This window comes from Octopus bimaculoides, chromosome 12, assembly GCF_046866305.1.
Source record: "Octopus bimaculoides isolate indiv1 chromosome 12, ASM4686630v1, whole genome shotgun sequence".
Lineage (NCBI taxonomy): Eukaryota > Metazoa > Mollusca > Cephalopoda > Octopoda > Octopodidae > Octopus > Octopus bimaculoides.
In genome coordinates, this window is record NC_142939.1 from 46,143,599 (window position 1) to 46,167,232 (window position 23,634).

At 33.9% G+C, this 23,634-nt stretch overlaps 1 protein-coding gene across 9 annotated transcripts in view; it reads right to left on the minus strand.

The window, feature by feature from the left end:
• Positions 1-23,634, minus strand: part of LOC106870949 (uncharacterized) — a 99,199-nt gene that overhangs the window by 24,297 nt on the left and 51,268 nt on the right. For all 9 annotated transcript variants that reach the window (XM_014917192.3, XM_089361003.1, XM_052972171.2 and 6 more), the window contains 4 exons: positions 9,486-9,697; positions 6,029-6,064; positions 5,091-5,196; positions 207-1,335 (listed from right to left, as the gene is read on the minus strand). In XM_014917192.3, the coding sequence (XP_014772678.1) occupies positions 207-1,335; positions 5,091-5,196; positions 6,029-6,064; positions 9,486-9,531 (1,317 nt within the window). In that variant the 5' untranslated portion in view covers positions 9,532-9,697. The remainder of the gene's footprint in view (positions 1-206; positions 1,336-5,090; positions 5,197-6,028; positions 6,065-9,485; positions 9,698-23,634) is intronic.

Below are 23,634 nucleotides of genomic sequence, written 5' to 3' on the forward strand. Positions count from 1 at the left end.
ATGGTTGCTGGAATCAGAGGTAAGGTAACATCAAAAATTTGAGATCCCTGGCAGGCAAGATCATAATGGTAGATTACACAATGAATGATAGGGAGTTGATTAATTAAGAGAAGCGAGAGAGAATACTGAGACTAATACCACAATAGTAAACGATTGTTGTCTATGGGGCAGATATACAATGGTAAATATAAGATTGTTCTACTTACTTTGCCATGATTTTCTCCAAGATCTTTGGAATTTTTCCTTGGGGTATTTTGAGCAGGAAACTTTCTCCGATCAAGTGAAGAAAATTTATTAACAGAAGCAGGATCAGGTGGGATTAATCTTTTATTAGAGCTTAGAGTTTGCAGTTGACTATCTGATGATTTGCGAGATTCAGTTGATGCTTTGGGGGAATTTGGCGTCGATGAGCTTTCAAAAGGGTTAAGAGAATCATTCTGACCATGTAGTGTTTTAGGAGAATTTGGTGTAGAAATTGTTATTTGGGTTGGTGGTGTGACTAAGGCTAAAGTACTATGAGAGAGGGCTTTGTTTAAATTTGAAGGTGGTGTGGATTCTGGAGGTTTCGGTGCAGGTTTTTTATTCCGAGCAGCAACTAAAGTGAAGCCTCCAGTCAAAACAGTTTTACCACCGAATGAAGTCTCAATGACAACATCACCTTGGCCAGTAGGACCTGGCAATGTCTCACAGTATATCTGACCTGAAGATTCATATTCTAATGTAGAAAGAATATCAACATCGCAAATACGTAAGGTAACAATATCAGATTTCTTTAAACCAAGGTTTTCACCTACAATAGTAATACGTGTGCCACCAGCAGCTGAACCAGTATTTGGAGTTATGTAGGATATTTCTGGTTCAACCCCAGCACAACTCAAATTAAAAGTACTTCGGGTTTTTAATTTTGATGGTGCACCCTCTGATTCTTCATCATCTGAGTTGTCAGCCTTCGATAAACTAAAAATATCATGAAAAGATCGAGAGATTCTTTTATTCAGATTTGAAAGGTGACTAGTTGACTTTTGTTCTTTCTTAAAGAAATTACCAGAGAAACCAGGTGATCGTTTAAAAGTCAAAAAGGGATTAGTTGTAAGCCAACTATTTCTTCTTGGCTTAGATTTCTCATCAACTTCTCCATCTCGATATTTAGAAACATAACACTGGTATATTAAACTTCCTTTTGGTTTGGAATTCTTCTTGTGAGGCTGCAAGGCTGTACAAATAACTCTTCCCTTGGCCCCACGAAGAGAGCCTGTAGGAACCAATATTTGACCCAAAATATCATCTTTTTCTGTGACATTGAAGAATAAAGCATCCGAGGAATTATTGATGGAACTGAAAGAGAAATTTGGAAATTGAGTTAAGCAGTTACAATGCCTCAACCAACCAACCACATCAATCCAACCAGTCAATCAATCAAATCAGTCCAACTAATCACATGAGTTCAACCAATCAACCAATCACATCAGTTAGTCACTTATGTAGAGAACTTGTTTCAGTGTCCTCTTTGTGCTTAAAAAAATATAGCAATGTTGAAGTTTAACTCTAAAAATATGCGGTTACATATGACCTAAGATGCCATTATTTTGTTTGGGTTTTATAGAGTACTAGCAGTATAACCCGACGTTGTCCGGGTGTGACTTATTACGCCATCTACAATAAGTCTTGCTAGGTGAAAATCAATTAAAAAAGAAAGCCTTACAATGAAAAAACCCTTATGATGTAAATATGTTCATAATTCAAAAGATGAAATTAATAGGGGAAGTCTGAAGGCTGTTTTGTATAACATTATTAAGTGTACGTAAATTTCATCCGTCTAATTGGCTATACAAATGCTTGTGCAAAACAACTTTTTGCGCTGCCTTGATTACACATAGCAGGGTAATTCCTTTTCGCAGGAGGTAGGACGGCAATTTCTGATGAAGCAATTGCTGGCGATTTGTTGCTACACAGTTCTGACAGAATTCTATCAGATTGGGCAGTAGATGATGATGCACCGTTTTGCATTATGTTCAAAGTAACTTCTGGAATGTGGTGAATTGCTGCAGTCTGTTGCTGTCTTTTTAAACCGGTTGCTTTCTTTCCCCAGCAAGCTCTCTTGTTTGGAGGCATAATCTATGTACATATTACACAGAACAACAAAATTATAACAGATGGGAGGGTCGGTAGTTTTCACATTTCGGTGATTTTTCAGATTAACACCCGCACGATTACGTAACCCTAACCCTAAAACCGTAACCTAACCCTCATCGTAACCCTGACCCAAAAACCGTAACCCTAACACCCTAGTGAAAATCGTGCGGGTGTTAATCTGAATAATAATAATAATGACCTCTGCAGATCAAACTCCCAACCCACAATTAAGTCTTAAGTGCATATATATATGGGCAGCACACACACACATACACACTAAATAACAAAATGTTAGTAAGTACAGAACTTCAGCATTATATATTAAGATGGGCAACACACACACACTAAAAAAGAAAAATGACAGGTATTTTTAGACCCTTTCGGGGTCTAAAAAATAAGTACCAGTTGAACACAGGGGTCAATATAATCGACTATTCTCCACCTGCCCGAAGCCGCCGTTGTGGGAAAATTTTTAAATAATAATAATAATAAATAAATAATAATAATAATGACCTCTGCCGATCAAACTCCCAACCCACAACTAAGTCTTAAGTGTATATATATATATGGGCAACACACACACTAAATAAAAAAGATGTTAGTAAGTAAAAGTGTTTTAAAAAAGATTGTTAAATCTTCAGATTAACACCCGTATGATTTTCACTACAGTGTTAGGGTTAGGGTTTGTTAGGGTTAGGTAGGTAATGATGCGGGTGTTAATCTCAAGATTTACGAAAAGATTTTCAAAAAAAAACTCAGTTTGTAGGGAATAAATGTTTGTTGATCGTATTTGAGAAAGATGTCTCGCTGGTAAATGACGGTGTTAGAAATGGAAAGTAAACTTATAATTCCCGCCAATTAGAATGAGGTCATTGGTAACCATAGGTACATATATATGTGTGTATTTACGTATGATTGGCAGTGTGTCTGTTTATTTGACTCTCACTCTCCTTCATTTCTTTGTCTTTTTTCTTGGATCATTCGTAAACGTTCATAAGAGAAAGTAGCAATTGAAACGATGTGTAAGAGGAATAGAAATAGTTAATTTTAGAGGGGCAAAGTAATTTTGTATGTACTTTTAGTATCTGTCATTACAATATTGAAATGTGATTTGATACTGAAATAGCTTTCTTTTTCTCCTTCCTTTATTTTTGTATTTGTTGTTGGATTTTCCTTAAAGGCTCATAAGAGAAAGTAGGAGTTGAAAGGATTTGTATTAGAAAGAGGAAATTAGATTTTATTAGGGAGAAAATGTTTACTTGTGTAGTTTTAAGGATTTTATTCGCTATTAGGAATTTTTTGGAGTGAAAAAATGACGCAGTGACCTAACTTATTGTATTTAGAATATTAATTGCGATTGTTTAATCGAAGAAATTTGGAATTGTGTAAATGTATGAATTTTAAACATATACACACACAGAGAAAATCTGCCTTTTATAGTATAGATAGTCTTGCTTATGTAATATGTTGAGTTGAAACACTTTGATGAGCTGAAATTATCCAAGCAATTGGTAGACAGAATTTCCTTCTATAGGCATTAATCCTTTCATTTCTATATTCCTAAGCAAAATACACCCCTTAATGTGTTTCAATTAAATTTTAAAATAATTATGAATTTACACTGGTTTCAAGACACAACCCTTTTACTTATCAACACAATAATGTGACTTAGGAACACAATTTAACAAAAGGTTCATAACCAAATCTGCTTCATAATTTTTATCTCAAAGCAAATCTAATTACAGATAAATTCAACAAAATATAAAATTTTTAAAATTTTATTTAAACATCAGTGTAGACAGTGAATTATTAGCTAATATTCATTGAGTATACAACAAAATTTTAATAGAAAAGAATTGTGCAAATTACTGGATTATCTATCAGCTGAATTTAATGCACTTAGATAGGTGTACCATAAAGGTAAAACATGAACAAAATACTGGAATTTGCTTTTGAAGTAAATCAGGAAATGAAATACATGCCATCAACTAAATTAAATAAACTTAAATGTACATAAATACACAGAAACACATATATTAATGATTCACAATCCAAATTAATCAAACTTTGTCCTGCATCTTACAGGTAAACTAAAATTGCAGTTAAATAAAAACAAGGTAAATTTTTTTTTAATGTTTAGAAGTAAAATTTATACAAACACACACACACACAATATTCCTGAAAACCTTCTTCCATGTGGGAAACCCCGGTTTACATTCTGTATAATGACTTATTTCCACAATAATCACTTCAAAGGAAAAAGTAAAAAAAAAAAAAATAATCTAATGGCTTTGTTTCCTTAGAAAGACTGCAGCTAGGTCTACTATCTTCCTAAAAATAGCTAAGAATAATAGTTTTTAAATTCTTGCTATATTCAAGTGCAAATTCATTTCTTCATCACTATTAGAACTGTTGTCAGAATCATTTCACATTCAGAAAAAGAAATATCCAATTCATAAAAACACACTGGTTTTTATGTTTGCCATATTTTTTCCTAGATTTTTCTGTCTCCATTTGAAAATACCTTAAATTCAAACTCACTGCTTGACAACATGAAACTGGTATCCATTTTCCATCTGGAGCGAAACAATTCAGAAATTCGAAATGGCAAAAAAAATGGTAAAAAATGTATCCAAAGTTTCACAGCACTCGATATCATATACAATAATGTCTGACAGTGTAACTCAGATGTTTTGTATAGTGAAATTATGTGTTTTCACAAATGTACTAACAAAGTATACATTGAAATTCTCATTAAAATAGGAATAGGTAATTTCAGGCAGTTAAGGACAGTTTTGTAACAAAAGGATTAATATCTAAAACCAGATTTATCTATGATGCATTCAAAACATATTCAGACCTCTCTTTCACCATTCTTAAGATATTCTTGTCAGAATATGCGTCAATTCTCCTAAAAACCAAAGAGAGGAATTGTCAAGCTAGACTGTACAACTTACAGAACTGATTCTTCATTCCAAACAGGATTACCCCTAGGATCTTTCACAACTGATGTCCGATATTTCTTGTTTCCAAATCCAAATATCACTGAAAATTTATGGCGTCCTTCAAAGAAAATAATGTTTTTAAAATTATATTTTAGATATTACTTCATTGAGCAGTTGTAATTTATATATATATATATATGTACAGAAGATGATATAAGAATGCTGTACTGAAGTGGGGCTGCCCAACCAATACAGGCATGAAAATAAGACAAAGTTGATGACAACAATGACGATAATAACAATAGATATACAAATAAAAGGAAAAGGGACTCAACACACGTTGTACAGCATCAATAACAAACATTTTAAGGACATTCATTTGTCCAAGCATAAATTAGCCAAGCAGTTGCAGGGATTTGGGAAACAGTGCCAGTTTTCTTTATTTCACCCATTTCTTTACATCCCCAGCACACTAACTCCTTGCCCTTATTTCTTCCTAAACCATCTTACGGATAAAAATATTTCTGATAACATCTTTTACCTTTTATCTTTTACTTGTTTCAGTCATTGATGATTCAGTTCATAATTTCATCTTACACATGTGACATTCCCATAGCTTACATATAGGACATTACCATATCATACATTTGTGAATATGTGATATTACTACATCTTACGTGTTATTATCACACTTTATACATGTGATATAATCACATCACGCATAGTCTCATAAAATTGGATGTTTTGAGAAACAAAACTCATTACAATAACAAAATGCTAAAATATATTTAACTGGTGGTTCCTAGCCCAACATTTGATTAAAATATGGATCAAAGACTTTTCATTTATGAATAGAAGCTCCTTTAACCATTTCACCATTTCTCAATAAATTTTAACACAAAAAGACAGAACAGAAACATTAAAATAAAAGTAGCTTGGATCAATCATACCTGGTTTCTTCCCTTGTAATCCTTTTGCATTGTGAACTGGAAAAACAGGTCGAGAATAAATTATGTCATATTATTGCATTTTACAGACACACACACACGTATAAAGATACACACAAACACACACATCATTTCATTATGTGATACAGGAATATCTTTGGTTTTGGCTTGACATCCATTTATCAATGTCAGCATGGATGAGATGGTTTATTTGTTACAAGTGTCTTTACAGTTGGATGTTGTCCCTTCCTAATGTGAACTGTAAACTACTAGTCAACTGTGAAATAGAAGAGAAACCTGATTCTTGCTCATTTACAGAAATACTATCAGCAGAATCAAGTGCTTTGTTCAAAGAAACAACACTATAAGAGTCATAGTAATCTCTTAACTAATGACTATCATAGCACCACAGTAATCTCTCAACTAATGACTGTCATAGCATCATAGTACTATCTCAAATAATGACTGTAAGAGCATTATAGCAATACCTCAAATTACGGCTGCTATAATATCATAGTAAGATCTCAACTGATGACTATCAAAATGCTAAAGTAAGGTCTGAAGTAATGACTTTCATTGTGATGTAATAATAAATGAACTAATGGCTGCTGTAGTAATGCAGTAAGGACGTAACTAATGACTATTCAAATGTAACATTAGAGCCAAAAGTAATGACTCACACAGTTATCATATCTGTTACCATTATTAATTAATTTGTTGGTATCAGACAGCATGAAGAGTGGAACAAGGGACTAAGTGCATTGTAGTATTTAGTTGTGATACATTGCATCATCAGTTCAAATCTTGACATGGTTCAAAATCATCCAGCATTGATAAGATATATACCAGACAAATACTGGTGGTTGATTAAATCCAGTATACCCTCCCTCAATCTGCGTCCTTCCTACCATGGTCCTTCATGCACCACTGACCCTTGGAATTTTCTGACATTTCACACTCCATGACCCTTTACATTCCAAGGTCCTTCACACTATAACCTTTAGGGTACCACTGGTCCAAGAAACCTGTCTGGCTCTTTGCATACTATGGCACTTCAAGTAAAACTGTCTTTTGGAAGCCTATAGGCCCTTCAAAAATTATAGCCTACAGGCCCTTCAAACATTATAGCCTACTGATCCTTAGGACCCTCTGGTCCTTCATACTCACACATACTGTGGCCCTTAGAGCTTAATAGGGAAATTTTGATGATTTCATGACATATTACATAGGAATTATGTTTGTATGATGAATAACAACCATTTACTTGGGTGTTGTTGTTTGGCCCCAGATCAATTCTGATCCCACTGACCTGTGATCAAAAACACTCTAACTATCCCAACTCATTTTCTAACAATGTACCAAGACCTATTTTACCCAATATGTAATTTTTATCATTAAGATGGCATAGGTTTGAGTGTAATTTAATAGTTATTTCTAGGTATAAAGAAACCACAATGTGGCAGAGTGCTCAATGACTTGTCCCTTTTCTTGTCAATGACTTGTCCCTCAACAGAAGGGAGATCAAGCATTCAGTGTGTATAGTTAGTGACCAAATGCCAAGGAGATGGTCACTGTATTTTAAGAAAGAATTCATGCCAAGTTAGTCTATTCCAGGTAACATTTCTTGGTGACCTCTGACCTATTTCTGACCAATGACAATACAGAATAGACTGTTCTGCTTGGATAGTGATGTGATCTCATGTACTATGACCAAGTAATCCATTTCCTTATTCATTAAACAATTGTGACTTTACACTAAAATATTTCACTAATTTTAAAATTCACTTGAAATACTTCAGCTTCAAATAAAATTTTATATTTTGAACCACAAATTTATAATCTTTATTTAATTTCCTCAGAAGTAGGAAAGGAAAAGGAAGCAGCACACAATTTGGAATTGACTTTTCAAGTGAATACCATATGATAAGGAACTCTAGAAAAATGCTGACCTTGAAGCAATGTTGGAATGTATTAATTACAAAATTGCAAACCTTTCAGATTATATCAGAGAAACTCAGCTGATAGGAATTAAGTCTAAAGACAAAATGTTCAAAGAATGGTAACAGAATTAGGCAATATCTTCTCAATATCATCATTTTAAGATTGCTATATTTAAAAAACAAAAATTCTGAAATGTTTAATTTGGTAATAGAACAGGGCCTTATTTGAAGCCTAAAATCCAAAAACAAGAATATAATTAGTAAAAAACGAATATGTAAGTTGGTGAACTTTTTTAAGATTTTAAAATAAAACCAAAAGCAAGAAAGATTACACTAGTGGCATGAAAGATGAAAAGCTTTGAGTAATCAAATCATTATAATTAAGAAAAAAGAAGAGTTAACAAGGATACAGACATTAATGAGAGATTACAAAATAAATAACTAGTAATATAAAACCAGTTACCAGAGCTGTGCTGTCTCTGACAAAGTTTTTAATAACTCGAAATCTGTTGCAGCAGATTTAGTTGACCATGAGGGTAGTGGGGTGTAAAGAAGCAAGAATAATGTCTTTATTCAATAAATTCCCTAAGAGAAGTTACAGCAGTCTCCTTCTCCAAGAAGTTGGATATCAACATCATCTAAAGTTTGAACTAAAACACACACTAACTGAGAGTGGTGGTCATGAAAATGTCCAACAAAAGTTTATAGTTGCTTCACTGCATGTGTGTGTGTGTATGTGTGTCTATATATATATATATATATATATATATATGTATATATATATGTTTGTCCGCCCACCATCGCTTGACAACTGATGTTGGTGTGTTTATGTCCCTGTAACTTAGTGGTTTAGCACAAGAGACCGAAAGAATAAGTACTAGGCTTACAAAGAATAAGTCCTGGGTTCGATTTGTTTGACTAAAGGCGGTGCTCTAGCATGGCCACAGTCAAATGACTGAAGCAAATGAAAGAATATATACATGTACAAATGTACATTTGTATGTATGTACATGTGAAATATGTAGGAGATATGGTTGTGATGATAAAGACATGTGATGTAACAGTACGTGAGAGGTTTAAGGGTATTGTGAAAGGCCTGGTTGGAGGACCAACCTTCCAAGTTCTTTTACAGATAAGGCAACAGAAGATAAATGCATGTGATGATTTCATAAAGTGCAGCAGACCAATCCAACCCATACCTAAAGAGAAAGTAAGCATAAAAACACTGATATTGTTGATAAAGCAGAAAATATATTTTTTTCTGCTATATAAAATTAAAAGATTCATCAACTCTAGAACTTTTTTCTAGATTTTCTCACCATCTGAACAAACATTGCATACATATGTACATCCATGTGTGCGCATGCACGCCTGTGTGCATGCATTTATGCATATATATGAATGTGTATGTGTGTATGTACACACACACACACACAGATAAGCATACCCCAAAACAGACCAAATGATATAAATGAGAAATATTAGATATATCAAAGTACAGAAATCTAGTTAATACATACCTATAACAGTCACTTGGTCAGGAATCGGCTGCTCACTCTCATCCATTAGTAGATTTGTTAAAACTAGTACATCTACGGCAATTAGTATAACTAATACTGTTGATAAGTTCAATGCTGTTTCTATGTCTACCACAGTTGGTACAATTGCTAAGTTGATTTGATGCAGCTCCAATATACCCTACGACATTCTTCATTTTCATCTTGGCATCTTTCTGAAAACAAAAAAGAAAGAAAAACAAAGCAAGTTTTTTAAAGAATAGTGTTTCTTGAATATTCTAAGATGCCAGACAAAACAGGAGTGGAAAATAAACTCACTGAAAGTTATTGCAATATTTTTGTGGAGGTAAATTCAGAAAGAACAGGTTCAATTCCATGGAATATATGTTTCACAGATGTAAGAAGACAAGAGAAATACACATTTTTGCAATGACATAGTCAATCTGCAAAGCCAAGAAAGAGTAATAATAATAATAATAATAATAATGATAATCCTTTCTACTAAAGGCACAAGGTTTGAAATTTTGGGGGAGGGGACTAGTAAAATTACATTGACCCCCCAGTCTTTCACTGGTACTTAATTTATTAAGGACGAAAGGTAAAGTCAAACTTGGTAGAATTCTCAGAACATAACGCAGGACAAAATGCTGCTAAACATTTTGCCTGGTGTGCAAATGATTCTGCCAGCTTGCTGCCCTAATAATAATAATGATAATAATAAGTTATGATGGTATTAAGTGTGATAATTAGCTAGGCCAAGCAAGAGCTTCCTTTTATTTCTAATAACAATTAAAATGGTCAATGTGCCATAAATTACTAACACCAATGCATTGTTGTCAATGAAACTACTTGTTAGTATGTGAATGCTATATAATTTCCCAACCTCGGACAAATAACAGTAAAGGTGACCCTAGTTGCAATTTCAACAAGGATAAAAGAATTGCACAGTGGAGAATCTCAGGTGAGTTGGTCTCATGGAACCAGGGGTGGTGATCTGAAGGAGGTCAGTATCAAAGAACCAGTGTTGGTTGTTACAATGGCAATGACCTCAGGTGAGTTTGTATCCCAGAACTGGGGTGTGGTGATCTTAGGTAGGTTGGTCTTACAGAAGTAAGGGTTGTGATCTCAAGTAGTTTGGCATCACAGAACAGGAATGGTGATCCCAGATGGATTGGAATCACAGAACCAGTTGTGGTGATCCCAGGTACATTGGTATCACTGAACTGGGGAGGTGATTTAAGGTGAGTTGGTATCACAGAACTAGGGGTGGTGATTTTGAAAAGGTTGCATCTAGGTCCCAAATGGAAAAACAAAATCTTAGTTTAGCATAACATAAATTGCACCAAATAATGGTAAAATCCATCCTAATCAAGAGGTCTGTCTGTTGGGGAAGACATGGTCTGACATAGAATGAAAAAAGAATTTAAATAAAGGCAATTCTATTGTGAAAATTGCCCAGCAACAACGGGCTGCTCAGCAAGTATATATACATATATATATATATATATATGTGTACATATATGTATTTATATACACATGCACACATAACAACTATATCAACAATATACTACTGCAAAGAGTTTCAAGCAGAACTGAACCAATTCTTCTCAACATCAACTTATGTCCTTTTAAAAGAAGTATATAAACTGCAAAGAAATATACAAATCTGTAGACACACACGTGTGTATGCATGTGTGTGTGTGTGTATGTATATATATATATATATATATATATATAACACAACTAATTGATACAAAGACTTCAATTTAATTAAGAAAGAATGGAGAAAGACGAGAAAGAAATGTAGATTATTTCAAGATGGCATTATTTCATCATCAAGTTGAATATTTCAAGAATCTTTGACATAATGAGGAAATCTGAACAAGCATGAAAATCTCAAAATGTTTATCTTCGTCATTATTGTTGTTAATGTTGTTATTATTATCATTATAATTACTATCAGTAGTAGTAGTAGTAGTAGTAATAGTAGTAAGTTGTGAAGAATCAAAACAAAAGCTAAGTACTTGGAAGTTGACATAGGTTGTTATTGATTTTGTGTGTGAGTTTGAATGAATGCTTGTGTGTGTGAGTGTGTGTGTATAAATGTCTGTATGTATGTATGTGTATGCATACATACATGTGCATGTATATATAGATACCCATACAAATACACCCATACCCACAAATATATATTATATAAAGATATGCACATGTACGTATATATATATATATATATATATATATAAAAACAAATAATAAATGAGTATATGCATATATACGTACAGGTATGTGCATACCTACGTCTACATGTATATATAGGTGCATATCTGGGTACAGGACATTGCAAACAAAACGTAGACAAGAAAATAATAATAACCAGAGTACAGAAAACACACAAGCCACATAGAGAACATTTTCCTTCGTCAGCTACCCCCGTTTTAACACCGGCGTTTCGAAGAGTTGGGCAGGACACATCGTTAAAACGGCTCTTCCCACGGACCGCAAATTAAATTTGTATACACAAATTAAACCTGTGCCATGGAGGAATGTAGTGGCAGACAAAAAACAAGACAGGAAAACAAACGGAAAAGGCTTTGTGGCCAGACGTGGAAAATTATGTGTATATGAACGCTGTGAGGCACGAACTTGAAAGTGGGGACGAAGCAAGTTCGCGTGTTTGCTCGGCGATAGCCAAGGAAGAAAAGGATTAGTGACCGGAAGCATGTGACCATGCAGGGTTAAGGGAGAGAGAGAGAGAGAGAGTGGTAGAGGGAGAAACACAGGGAGTAAGTAGAAGGATGGGTGAGCAACGAGAGAAAGAGAGGAATATAGTAGTAACAGAAGGAAGTACAAGGGGGGAAAGAGAGAGATATAGTAGTAACAGAAGGAAGAACGAGAGGGGTAAAGAGAGATACGTAGTAGTAACAGAGGAAGAATGAGAGGAGGAAAAGTGATCGAGAAAGAGATAGAGCCGCGTCAGAAAATATAAAGTTGAAATAACTACTTACAACAGTGATGACGCTGGCGTTCGGTCATGTAAAAATACTTACATACATACACATATGCACGTGCATGTACATAATTTTCCACGTCTGGCCACAAAGCCTTTTCCGTTTGTTTTCCTGTCTTGTTTTTTGTCTGCCACTACATTCCTCCATGGCACAGGTTTAATTTGTGTATACAAATTTAATTTGCGGTCCGTGGGAAGAGCCGTTTTAACGATGTGTCCTGCCCAACTCTTCGAAACGCCGGTGTTAAAACGGGGGTAGCTGACGAAGGAAAATGTTCTCTATGTGGCTTGTGTGTTTTCTGTACTCTGGTTATTATTATTTTCTTGTCTACGTTTTGTTTGCAATGTCCTGTACCCAGATATATGTATGCGTGTATAAAGATATATTTGCATATGTGTGTGTATGAGTGCATATACACACATACATAAATAAATTTTTCTTTCCTTCTCTTCTCTCTCACTGCTACAAGTTGATACATGCTCTCTCTCTCTCATTTTGTTCTTTTTCTTATCAGCTGCTGCCAGTCAGTCAAATAAAAAGAAATGTACTGATTTTCTCTCTTTTTTCTTTTCTTTTCTTTCCTGTCATCTCAACCCTGAAGAAGGACTTTGTCCAAAATGTGTGAAACTACACTCCCAACAGCAATATTCCTTTATTCCTTCTTTTATTCTTACACACACACACACTCAAGCACATCTATGGGCTAATTCTGCATTCAGTGTAGCATTTACTGACACTTTTTCTCAATGAAACTTATCTGTGTGTTGTACCATGTGTTTATCCTGACTGTTTTCTTAAAAAATCTCTGTAGCTAATTCTATAGCTTATATAGGATGAGTCTCATTAGGGCAACAGAATTAAAAGACTTTAGGGTGAGTCACATTAGTATCCTTAATTTTTTTCATTTTTCCTCTTATACAAGAAGTAAAAAGTCTGGTCAGGATACACAAGAATAAAACTACTAAGCTAGCCATTTCTAGGAAGTGAAAGCCAACAACACCCTGCACACCATCAAGAAGAGCATCGTAAAAAAATCTACACCAAACATTAACTCACTGGATACCAACCCACCTGAGACCACCCTTGGTTCTATGATACAAACTTTCTTAATGACTCATAGGTACACATTATTTTATTATACTAATACAATATGCTGCAAAATATATTAAATGCTTTTAAAAGTCAATATTGTGTCCTACTGTGTTAGCAGTGCTCTTAAATCACGTGTTAAGGTCATCTCTACAGATTTTCTATAGAAATAGCCAGCACTGATTTTATTACATTTCATATCTGAGACAACAGATGTAAACAATGAGATCAAAGATGAAAATAATGGGTAATGGGTACATATGCCAGAGTTCAGGAGTTTTTGCTTCTTCATCAGAACCCATCCATCCCATTAATCATCCACAAATTCTGCATACCCATGCTCAAATAGATTGTCACCACACATGCTAGTTAACCTGAAGCTGGGACCCTGACAGGTGCTACTAATCTGGGTCAGAAAAGACCTGTAAATGATATTGGCTAAGAGGTGATTCCACAGCCCTCAAACCCTGAGGTTCCTGAACCAGTACCCCATTACTGGATGCACTTTAAAATCATACCCAGGACATACATGCATACACTCATACTGACATCTAGTCATATTGGTATATTTAGAGTTGCATATGTGTACAATTAGGTGGAAAATCCCAAACAATATATGAACCTTGGCTGACAAACACTTCAACATACATTTGGACATATGTACACACATACATACTCTCATATATAATACATATAGATGGACATACAGATAGACAGGCATTTATACACACGCACACACACATATATATATATACATATAAATCCAGACATAGACAAACAGCAGAAAGCAGGACTATGTTGTAAGGAAGAAGACATATTTCCTTACAATAGACAAGATATGATGGTAACAATATATGTGTTATGTGTGTGTGTAAGTATGTATGTATGTGTATATTGTGTGTTGGTTGAGTAGAATAAAGCAACCACATGTAATACAGGAAAGAACGTGATAATATATATACACAGACACATCTCAGGTAATTGTATTGAATAAAGTGAGAACTGACAGTGACATAGAATTTACGCATTCCATTTATAATGTCAACAATAACCTTAACCTACACCACCACCAAACCCTCACTAAAACCTGTATCCACATCGCCAACACCAGCACTACTGCTGCCACAGAGAATATAATTAGCACAGTTAATTAAGACTTACTCAAGTGTTACAAATGATTCATCATATATCACAAACACCTTTTAAGATCTATTTCTCCCAGCTTAATACTTACAAAGTATTTCAAATATCTGACTAACAGCCAACAACAATTATAACAGTTACAACAGGAACAACAATAACAGTTATATGAATCACTATTCAAATAGTAACAACAACAACAACATACTCTCCACAACACACACATAACAGGGAATCTCTATGTTGTTGCTTGACCTGCTAGAAATAGCGGCTAAAGCACACTCAAATTACAATATACTTTTATCTTTGATTTTTTTTTTATCTCTGTTTTGTTTCAGTCATTAGACTCAGGCCATGCTGGGACACCACCTTGAAGAATTTTTAGTCAAATGAATCAACCTCAATACTTATCATTTTGTTTTCTTTTTTTAAGTCTGGTACTTATTCTATTATTTTGCCGAACTGCTAAATTATGGGGACATAAACACACCAACACCAGTTGTCAACTGGTACCGGGGGACAAACTCAAGCACAAAGTCACACACACATGTATATGTATACGATAAGTTTCTTTTAGTTTTTGTCAACCAAATCCACTCACAAGGCTTTGGTCAGCCTGAGGCTAGAGTAGAATGGGAAAGAAAAAGACAATGAATAGATGGGATGGTCAAAGATGGAATATCTTGAATCATAGGGTCTGTTAGATCAAAGCTGGCAAAAACAATACACACACAGAATACAGCATACACAACACAATACCATAGACACACATTACACACACACACACATGCAACACAACATGCGCACACTACACAATAAACACACACAACAGAAGATAACAGCACAATGGTCCCAAATAGTCAACACAACACAACATGCAAATACAAACAACATTTCCCCCACAATTCTCACACAAAACAAAGGCAATGATTTTTTAAAATAATAGTAAATAAATTTTCAAATCTAGATTTTTTATAACATTTCACTTTAATCTTTCAGCATTTAAACCGATCATATCTGGCTAAAATATTCTATTTGTTTTATGTTTAAACTGGACAGATCTGGCATGTCACACCTACCTGAAAATGTCATTCTAATAATAAGCAATTACATCAAAATGTCAAAGCTACAAGATAATGCATTATTTATTCGAAATAACGAGAATAAATAAGCACATTTGATAAAATAACATTCACACTGAAGGATTAGTATACACCAATTAAGGCAGTGATGGTGACAGAGAACTTCAAATAGTAAGGGTAGAGCCCCTTCCCACAGAGTACAAGAACATCACAAATGGTATTGAATGGCCTGAAAATTTCAAGTAAAGAATTTTGTGGGCAAGAAGCAAGAAAAACATGATAACAAAGGTGTGAAAGGAACAATGGAAATTGGAGAAAAACACTGTAATAAATTAAACTGGAGTAAGTCTGTGCTGATGGGAAAACATGGGAAAATGACAAAAGACAAAATACAAAACAGCAGCAATTCACAAATGTGTGAAAATGTAAGAAACTAAAGTGAGGTGATGTAGCTAACTATACTGAATTACTAAAATGTGAATTGATATATGAAATAATTACATTTAATGACTGACATGTTAATAGATATATGAAAATAATAATTATATTTATTAAGTAAAATGTTAATTGATATATAATTATATTTAATGACTAAAATGAATTTTAAATAGTTTTAAAATGTTATAGTTTTAGTTCATACAATTAGAAGCAAACCTGTAACACATTTAAAGTTACAACTAAGAAATCTTTAATTAACCCAGACATCAAATTTAATTACTAATTACTATTATTATTATAACAGGAATTATTATTTAATCAAAACATATACTGAATTATTAAAACATCCAGACATCAATCTAAATTACTAATCAATCCAAAGATCTACCTGAATTCTGATGAGATGTTTAAATCTCTTCAAGATAGGCAGGAGAGACAATTCCAGATCTTAAGTAATCAAAATAATTAGAATGTTGATTAATCAAGACAGGGAAATATATTTTAAATCAGGAAGATATATTTAATTTTTAGCAGAAAAGGGACAACTCACAGCATACTTTGATATTATTAGATATGATTGCAAAACCCATTATAGTATACATTAATATTTACATGGAATTTCATGTGGCAAAATATAGAAGCAATATTGGCTAATGTATTTTGCTGCAACAAAATGGGAAATGAATCTGGGCATGTGTTCTTCATATTGGAACCCTTCAATAGACTCACTGGAAACTTACAGATTTATTGACAAATAATAAAATTGTTAAGTAATCAAAGAGAAAAGTATATTCATTGGGTGGAAAGTAATGGAATTATGAAAGCATTAAACAATTCTGGCACACCATTGAAATAAATAACTACTACATTGTTACATATACAACCACCACCCCATGTGCACACACACACACACACACACACACACACACACACACACACAGGTGTTTAAAGCAATAAAAAGTGAAAGTAAGATTCAACAATAAAAAAAAAATAAAATATTGATCTCTAAAATAGATAGGCTATCACATATTCACATATTTTTCAATGAAAATGTTCTGTATCAACTCCAGTATATTACTGGTAATTTATATTAATGACTCCAGAAAGACAAAACAAAGTGAATTTCTGCAGATTTTAGTGGAATCATATTAAATTCATTTTAACTGATGTTAAGTAGGGTGGTAATATATCTTGCTGCATAAATAAAGTATATAAAACACATACACACACAATTCCTCAGTTTCAAGTCTTGTGTAGATGTGCTTTCCCATGGGAAATGTTTAAGGATTAAGGGATAGAAAAACACAACAGTGGAATATTCTATGATTTCCATCAAGTTACACTTCAAGATTAAACTTTTAGCAATTGTTCAACCAGTAGGCATTGAGGCAGAAGCATGTACTTACTTGTTTACTCTCTCTCTCTCTCTCTCTCTCTCTCTCTCTCTCTCTCTCATACACACACACACACACACACACACACACACACACACACACACACAGAGGAATATACAAATGCACTTTTTTATACAACTTGACATTAAAAATGAATGATCAAAAAAAAAGAGGAAACAAAATATCAGGTAACAGAAGCCAATAATAGTAAGATAATCTGTGTTAAGTGTTGCCATGCCAACAAGAGAAGTCATCTTTGTTACAATAATGAAATCCCCTGTCCACTGGAGGCTGAATGTTTACATTTATAAATCATCATCAACATTATACTACATAAAGTACAACATAGCAGTGTTTTAATTCTCCCAGTCCTTCAATTATTTTAAATCAAATAGGTTTAGCCCAAGCTAGAGCACTGACTATGTATTTGAATCATTCCATTGTAGGTTGATCTTTCTAAATACTGGGCAAACACGAGGAATGTGAGTCTTAGAATGCAACAAAGAATAAATATTGCCAATATTCTTCTTCATTGAATTGTAGATATTGACTTTAGATTGAAAGTAGAAAGTTAAAGTGTCATTTGGGAATTGAAATGGAATCAACTTAACCATTATTTCTAACTTGATTTTCCAATTTTTTTTTCATTCTCTACAGAGCCAGGAATAATAAAAGACAAATAATTAAAAGAGAAGTTGTGAAACTAAATAAAACAGAAATAAAATCTAACACCCACAGACAGTGATGAATTTTAAACTTCCAATATATGGCAGACACTATTTAGTATAGACATGTCACATGAAGATATGGTAATTTCAGTTGAAGAGTATAAATTAATGAAGAGGTTATCAAAAGTAAGAAGTAGGGAAAGTAAATGTTTTATATGAGATAATCAGTTCACACTTTATAAGTTTAAGAGCAAATGAAAAAAGTCTAGAATCAAAGGACACTAGTGATGGTGTGCACTGATAAAAACAGTGGATGAACTTAGGTCAAACTGGGTGAGTCTGGGTGTTGTGAAGGTGAATTATGAGGTGTTGGATATGGTCCTTTATTGAAGAAAAAGGAAATGAGATGGGAGGCTGCAAATGAAGTTGAGGTGGATCAGAATAAAGAAAAGTGGAAAAGAACATTAAAGTAGATGGTGGATTCAATTTTGAAATGACTTAAGGAAAGAAATTAGTCCATTGTTGTTCTGCCAGTGGGAGATGACACTTTTTTTCATCAAACTGATAAAAGAAAAATAACTGTGACGCAAGATGTTGAACTCCAGTTCAAATTGTCATAAGATTAAACTGAGACCAAGATGTTGGATACTGACCAAATGATATTAACATCAAACTGAAACCAAGGGTCACTGACCAACTGATCATAACATCAAGCGAAGATTAAAAACTACTGACTAAATGGCATTAACATCAAAATTTACAGTAAGAACGGCTTCAGAAGCCAAAGAATTTCTCTTGACAAATGGCTATGATGCTCCCCCACTATTTCTGCTCGTAATCGGAGATATACATATCATCAGTCACCAAGGGGCATGCTCAACTGATTATGGTCAAACAAATGACAAACAAATCTGTGATATTGAGCAGAACATTTGTTGTAGCCCATCTTTTATATCATAACAAAAATATGTACATGACAACACTTCCAATCAGTTAAGATCAAAAGCCATGAGAGCCAATGCCTTGAACTGCATCAGAGCACTGTTATCAGTATTTATTATTATTATTATCATCATCATCACCATCATCATTATTATCATTATTATTTCATATAATTGATGGTAGGATTAACAGAATTGGAGAAATTTATTAAAACACAAATTATGTGGGTGTTTGTGCATGTGCATTTGTGTGTGTGTTCACATGTTAGTGTATGTCTGTATGTGTGTGTATTTTTTTTTTATATTATGTGCACCCCCACCATTAATCTATATCCATGTTAATCTGTGAAATTAACCTAATCTCATCCACACTACCATCATCGATTAAACCAGAAATATGAATGAGTAATCTACAGACAAGATTGTTAGGATTCATGTCACTAAGTAAATATGAGAAAAATAACGGCCACATTCAAAATGGTGTATTTTACGTGCCACCTGGACTGGCTCCTGTGCAGGTGGCACGTAAAATACACCATTTTGAGCATGGCCGTTGCTCAAAAGTGTAGGTATGACTGTGTGGTAAGATGCTTGCTTCCCAACCACAAGTTTCTAGGTTCAGTCCCATTGCATGGCACCTTGGGCAAGAGTCTTCTACTATAGCTCAGGCTGACCCAAGCCTTGTGTGTGGACGTGGTAGATGGAAACTTAAAGTATTTGTCTGCACCACCATCACTTGACAACCAATGTTGATGTCTTTACATCCCCATAACTTTGCGATTCAGCAAAAGAGAACAACAGAATAAATACTACAATTACAAAGAATAAGTCATGTGATCGAAGCATTTGACTAAAACCCCTTAAAGTGGTGCTCCAGCATGGCTGCAATCAAATGACTGAAACAACTAAAGGAAAGATTATAACCTATACGGTGGTGCACCAGCATGACTGCAGCCACTTGGCTGAAACACATAAATAAATAAATAAATATATAATATATATACAACATATACAATATATATATATTTAAAGAGAAAGAGAATGAGAGAGAGACTCAGAGACTTTTATGCTTTTGTTTGGATTGTCTCTCTTTCTCAGGTTTACAGGTTTAGCATTGTTATAAGGTTTGGCTGGAAACAATGTTTATTGTGACATTTCTATAACAGACAGAAGAAACCAATGAAGCAAGTATTGTCACCATTTCTGTCTGACATAACTGCAAATCTAATTATCAATCTCCAAAATGGCTCAGTGATTAGCAATACAGAGTACCTCTCCAAAAGTCTCACAACAGAAAATGTTCAAAAATAAGAGAATGTCAAAATCTTGTTTGATAATTTTTTTTCAATACCAAACTTTGCAGAACTATCCAACCCTTACCAGCAGAGTAAAATTGATTACAAGGGAAATGGAAAGTTAAGAAGAAAGAAATACTGAAAGAAAATTTTGATTTATCCATAGAAAATGTTTAAAATCTTTAAAAAATGGTAATATGAAGAGAGGAGAGAAAAAAAATATGTCTAGTAAAAGCGCCATCATTTCTGTGTGTTGTTGCTGGTCTGAGATTTCAAAAAGCAAAACTAAGAGATGCCTATTAAATCATGCTGAGATAACTTATGAGAGAAAATCAACAGGATATTCTATAAATATATACATAACAACAACGAGAAAGCCAACAACACAGTGAGACAATGTCGACAGTTGATATATCGAGAAGTTGGAGCCATAAAACAGATGAATTATGGCAATAAATTCAGGGTTTAATATCTGTTAATGGAACATATAGGTGGATGAGAAAGATCTGTTTGTAGAAATAAAACAATGGAACTAAATGGATGAGGATGGGAAGGAGCAGGAAGAGGAGGCTGTTCAATAAACAGTTAAATATCAGTCCATCATTTTTAATAATCAATATCAATCATTATTCTCCTCCTCATCATTGTCATCATCATAAACATCATCATTATATATTGTCACAAGTAGCACTGATCTCTTCAAAAGTAGCAATCTCATTTTTTAAACATTTTTCACCATCTAAGGTGAGTTATGATGGCTGTAGTCTGAAGTTATCACTAAATAATTACCACTGTTACTAACATAAAGTACCCACCTATAAATATTATGTATCCAGCTATATAAAGTACCCAGATCTATAACAAAATACCAAGCTTCAGATATAATGTATTCGGTTATAAATGTCATATAAGATATCTAGCTCTAAATATAACATGTCAACTATAATTATAATGTACCCAGCTATATAATGTAAAGTACCAAGCCACGAATACGCTATAAGTATATTATAATGTCTCAAGCTACATAATGTCATGCACCCAACTCTGAATACACTACAATTTACTCACTCAGCTATATAATGTAATGTACCCAGTTCAAAATACTGATCCATAGCTATAGCTTCTTCTTTCTTCAATACAGAGCAGCTTCAAAGCTAATTATGTAACAACATATGACCTATATAAAACACAAAGACTAAGACTTCAAGGAAAGTATCGTTGGTGATTTGTTGAAATATAACAGCCCCATTTCAAACATGGTGATTCAACACTTACACACAGCACAGAAAGAAAAGTTCACTATATCATATGGCAATTAAAGAAAGGCCCAACTCATTACACAATACACTCTATCTATGACATTAGAACTCACTAGTCACACTTTAAACATGATATCTGTTATTTTACAATTGCTGAACCTATATGTACATAGCAACAATGTGCTTTACACAGTTCTATAAACAAATAGTTCAGAAGCAGATCTGTAATGCTGAACCCAAAGTTGACACATTAAAATGCTACATAACATTAATAACTGTTTATCATCACAAAACTGAAATGTATATATAATCTAAATGGCAGTCATAAAGCTACATGTGTAAACGTCAGTAAAAAAGTTTGTATAGAAAACAACAATGTTGACAAGACAATATTAATAACTTAATATTTATTACAGAAATATATGTATAACAAGGCTATATTCCTAACTCTTCATTACTACCAACATACAGTCAGGCAAGAAGACATCATTAATAAACATCAACACAATGCCAAAACATTAATACAACAGCAATACGCATCTACACAGTAGCAGTACACATCTGCATAGGAACAATACACATCCACACTGTAGTTGTGAATAGCTATACACATCTACACACATCAGACTACATACAATATATACAGGGTGCATAAGATACTTGAGAATATATTTATGTTTATAAAAATATAGATATATAATAACAGATTTATTTATCAAAAATAGCTATGAGGATAAAAATAAAACCACTTTTCTCTAATGTTATTCAATAAAGCCAACTTCAACCTCAACAACTGCTTCTATATGAGATCTAAGTCATTTATATGGTCGAATCAAGTGGTCCTGGTTCATTTCGGACATTACTCTGACTATGGCAGCTTTCATAGAATCTTTGGTGTTATGAGCGTATTTATTGACCTCTCTCAACAAACTTTGTAGACCTCCTTACAAACTTTGTAGATGAAAGATCTGGCAACTTTTAAAAATCAAAATATTTCTAAATCTCTATGCTTAGCCTTTATAACTACAATAACAGCATGCCTCTTAATTTCTTGAGTCAGCTGAGGGTCTGCCATTATTATTTTCTGAAACAAAGATTATACAGAGTTAGCAAAAAATGCAGCAATTACTCAAAACAGGCATGTCCTCAAATACATACGCACCCTGTATGTACAAATACAGGCACAGGAGTGGCTGTGTTGTAAGTAGCTTGCTTACCAACCACATGGTTCCAGGTTCAGTCCCACTGCGTGGCACCTTGGGCAAGTGTCTTCTACTATAGCCTCAGGCCGACCAAATGTCTTCTACTATAGCCTCAGGCCGACCAAAGTTAGAGACTAATAGAATAAATACTAGGCTTGAAGACAAAACCTAAGTCCAGGGGTTGATTCGTTCAACTAAAATTCTTCAAAATGGTGCTCCAATATGGCTACAGTCTAACAACTGGAAAAAGCAAGCAATAAAAAGATAAAAATAACAGTCTTTAATCTATACTTATATGAATAGCTAGATCTATCAACAGTCTTTAATCTATAATGATGTAAATAGCTAGATCTATCAACTATCATAAGTCTTTATTCCACATCCATATCAAAAGTTAGATCTAACATTAGTCTTTAATGCATATTAGTATGACTAGCCAGATGTATCAATTATCAATAATCTTTAATTCATATTGATATGAATAACCAAGGTCATCAGCTGTCGAACGCCGACGAAGGGAAATAACCCTGAAATCCGGATACGTTCGTGATGCTGGTCGAGGTGAGAGGGATAACTCCCTTGGCAAACAGGACACAGTCGTGTGTCGATAAGCCAGCTGGAGGAGATGTCCTC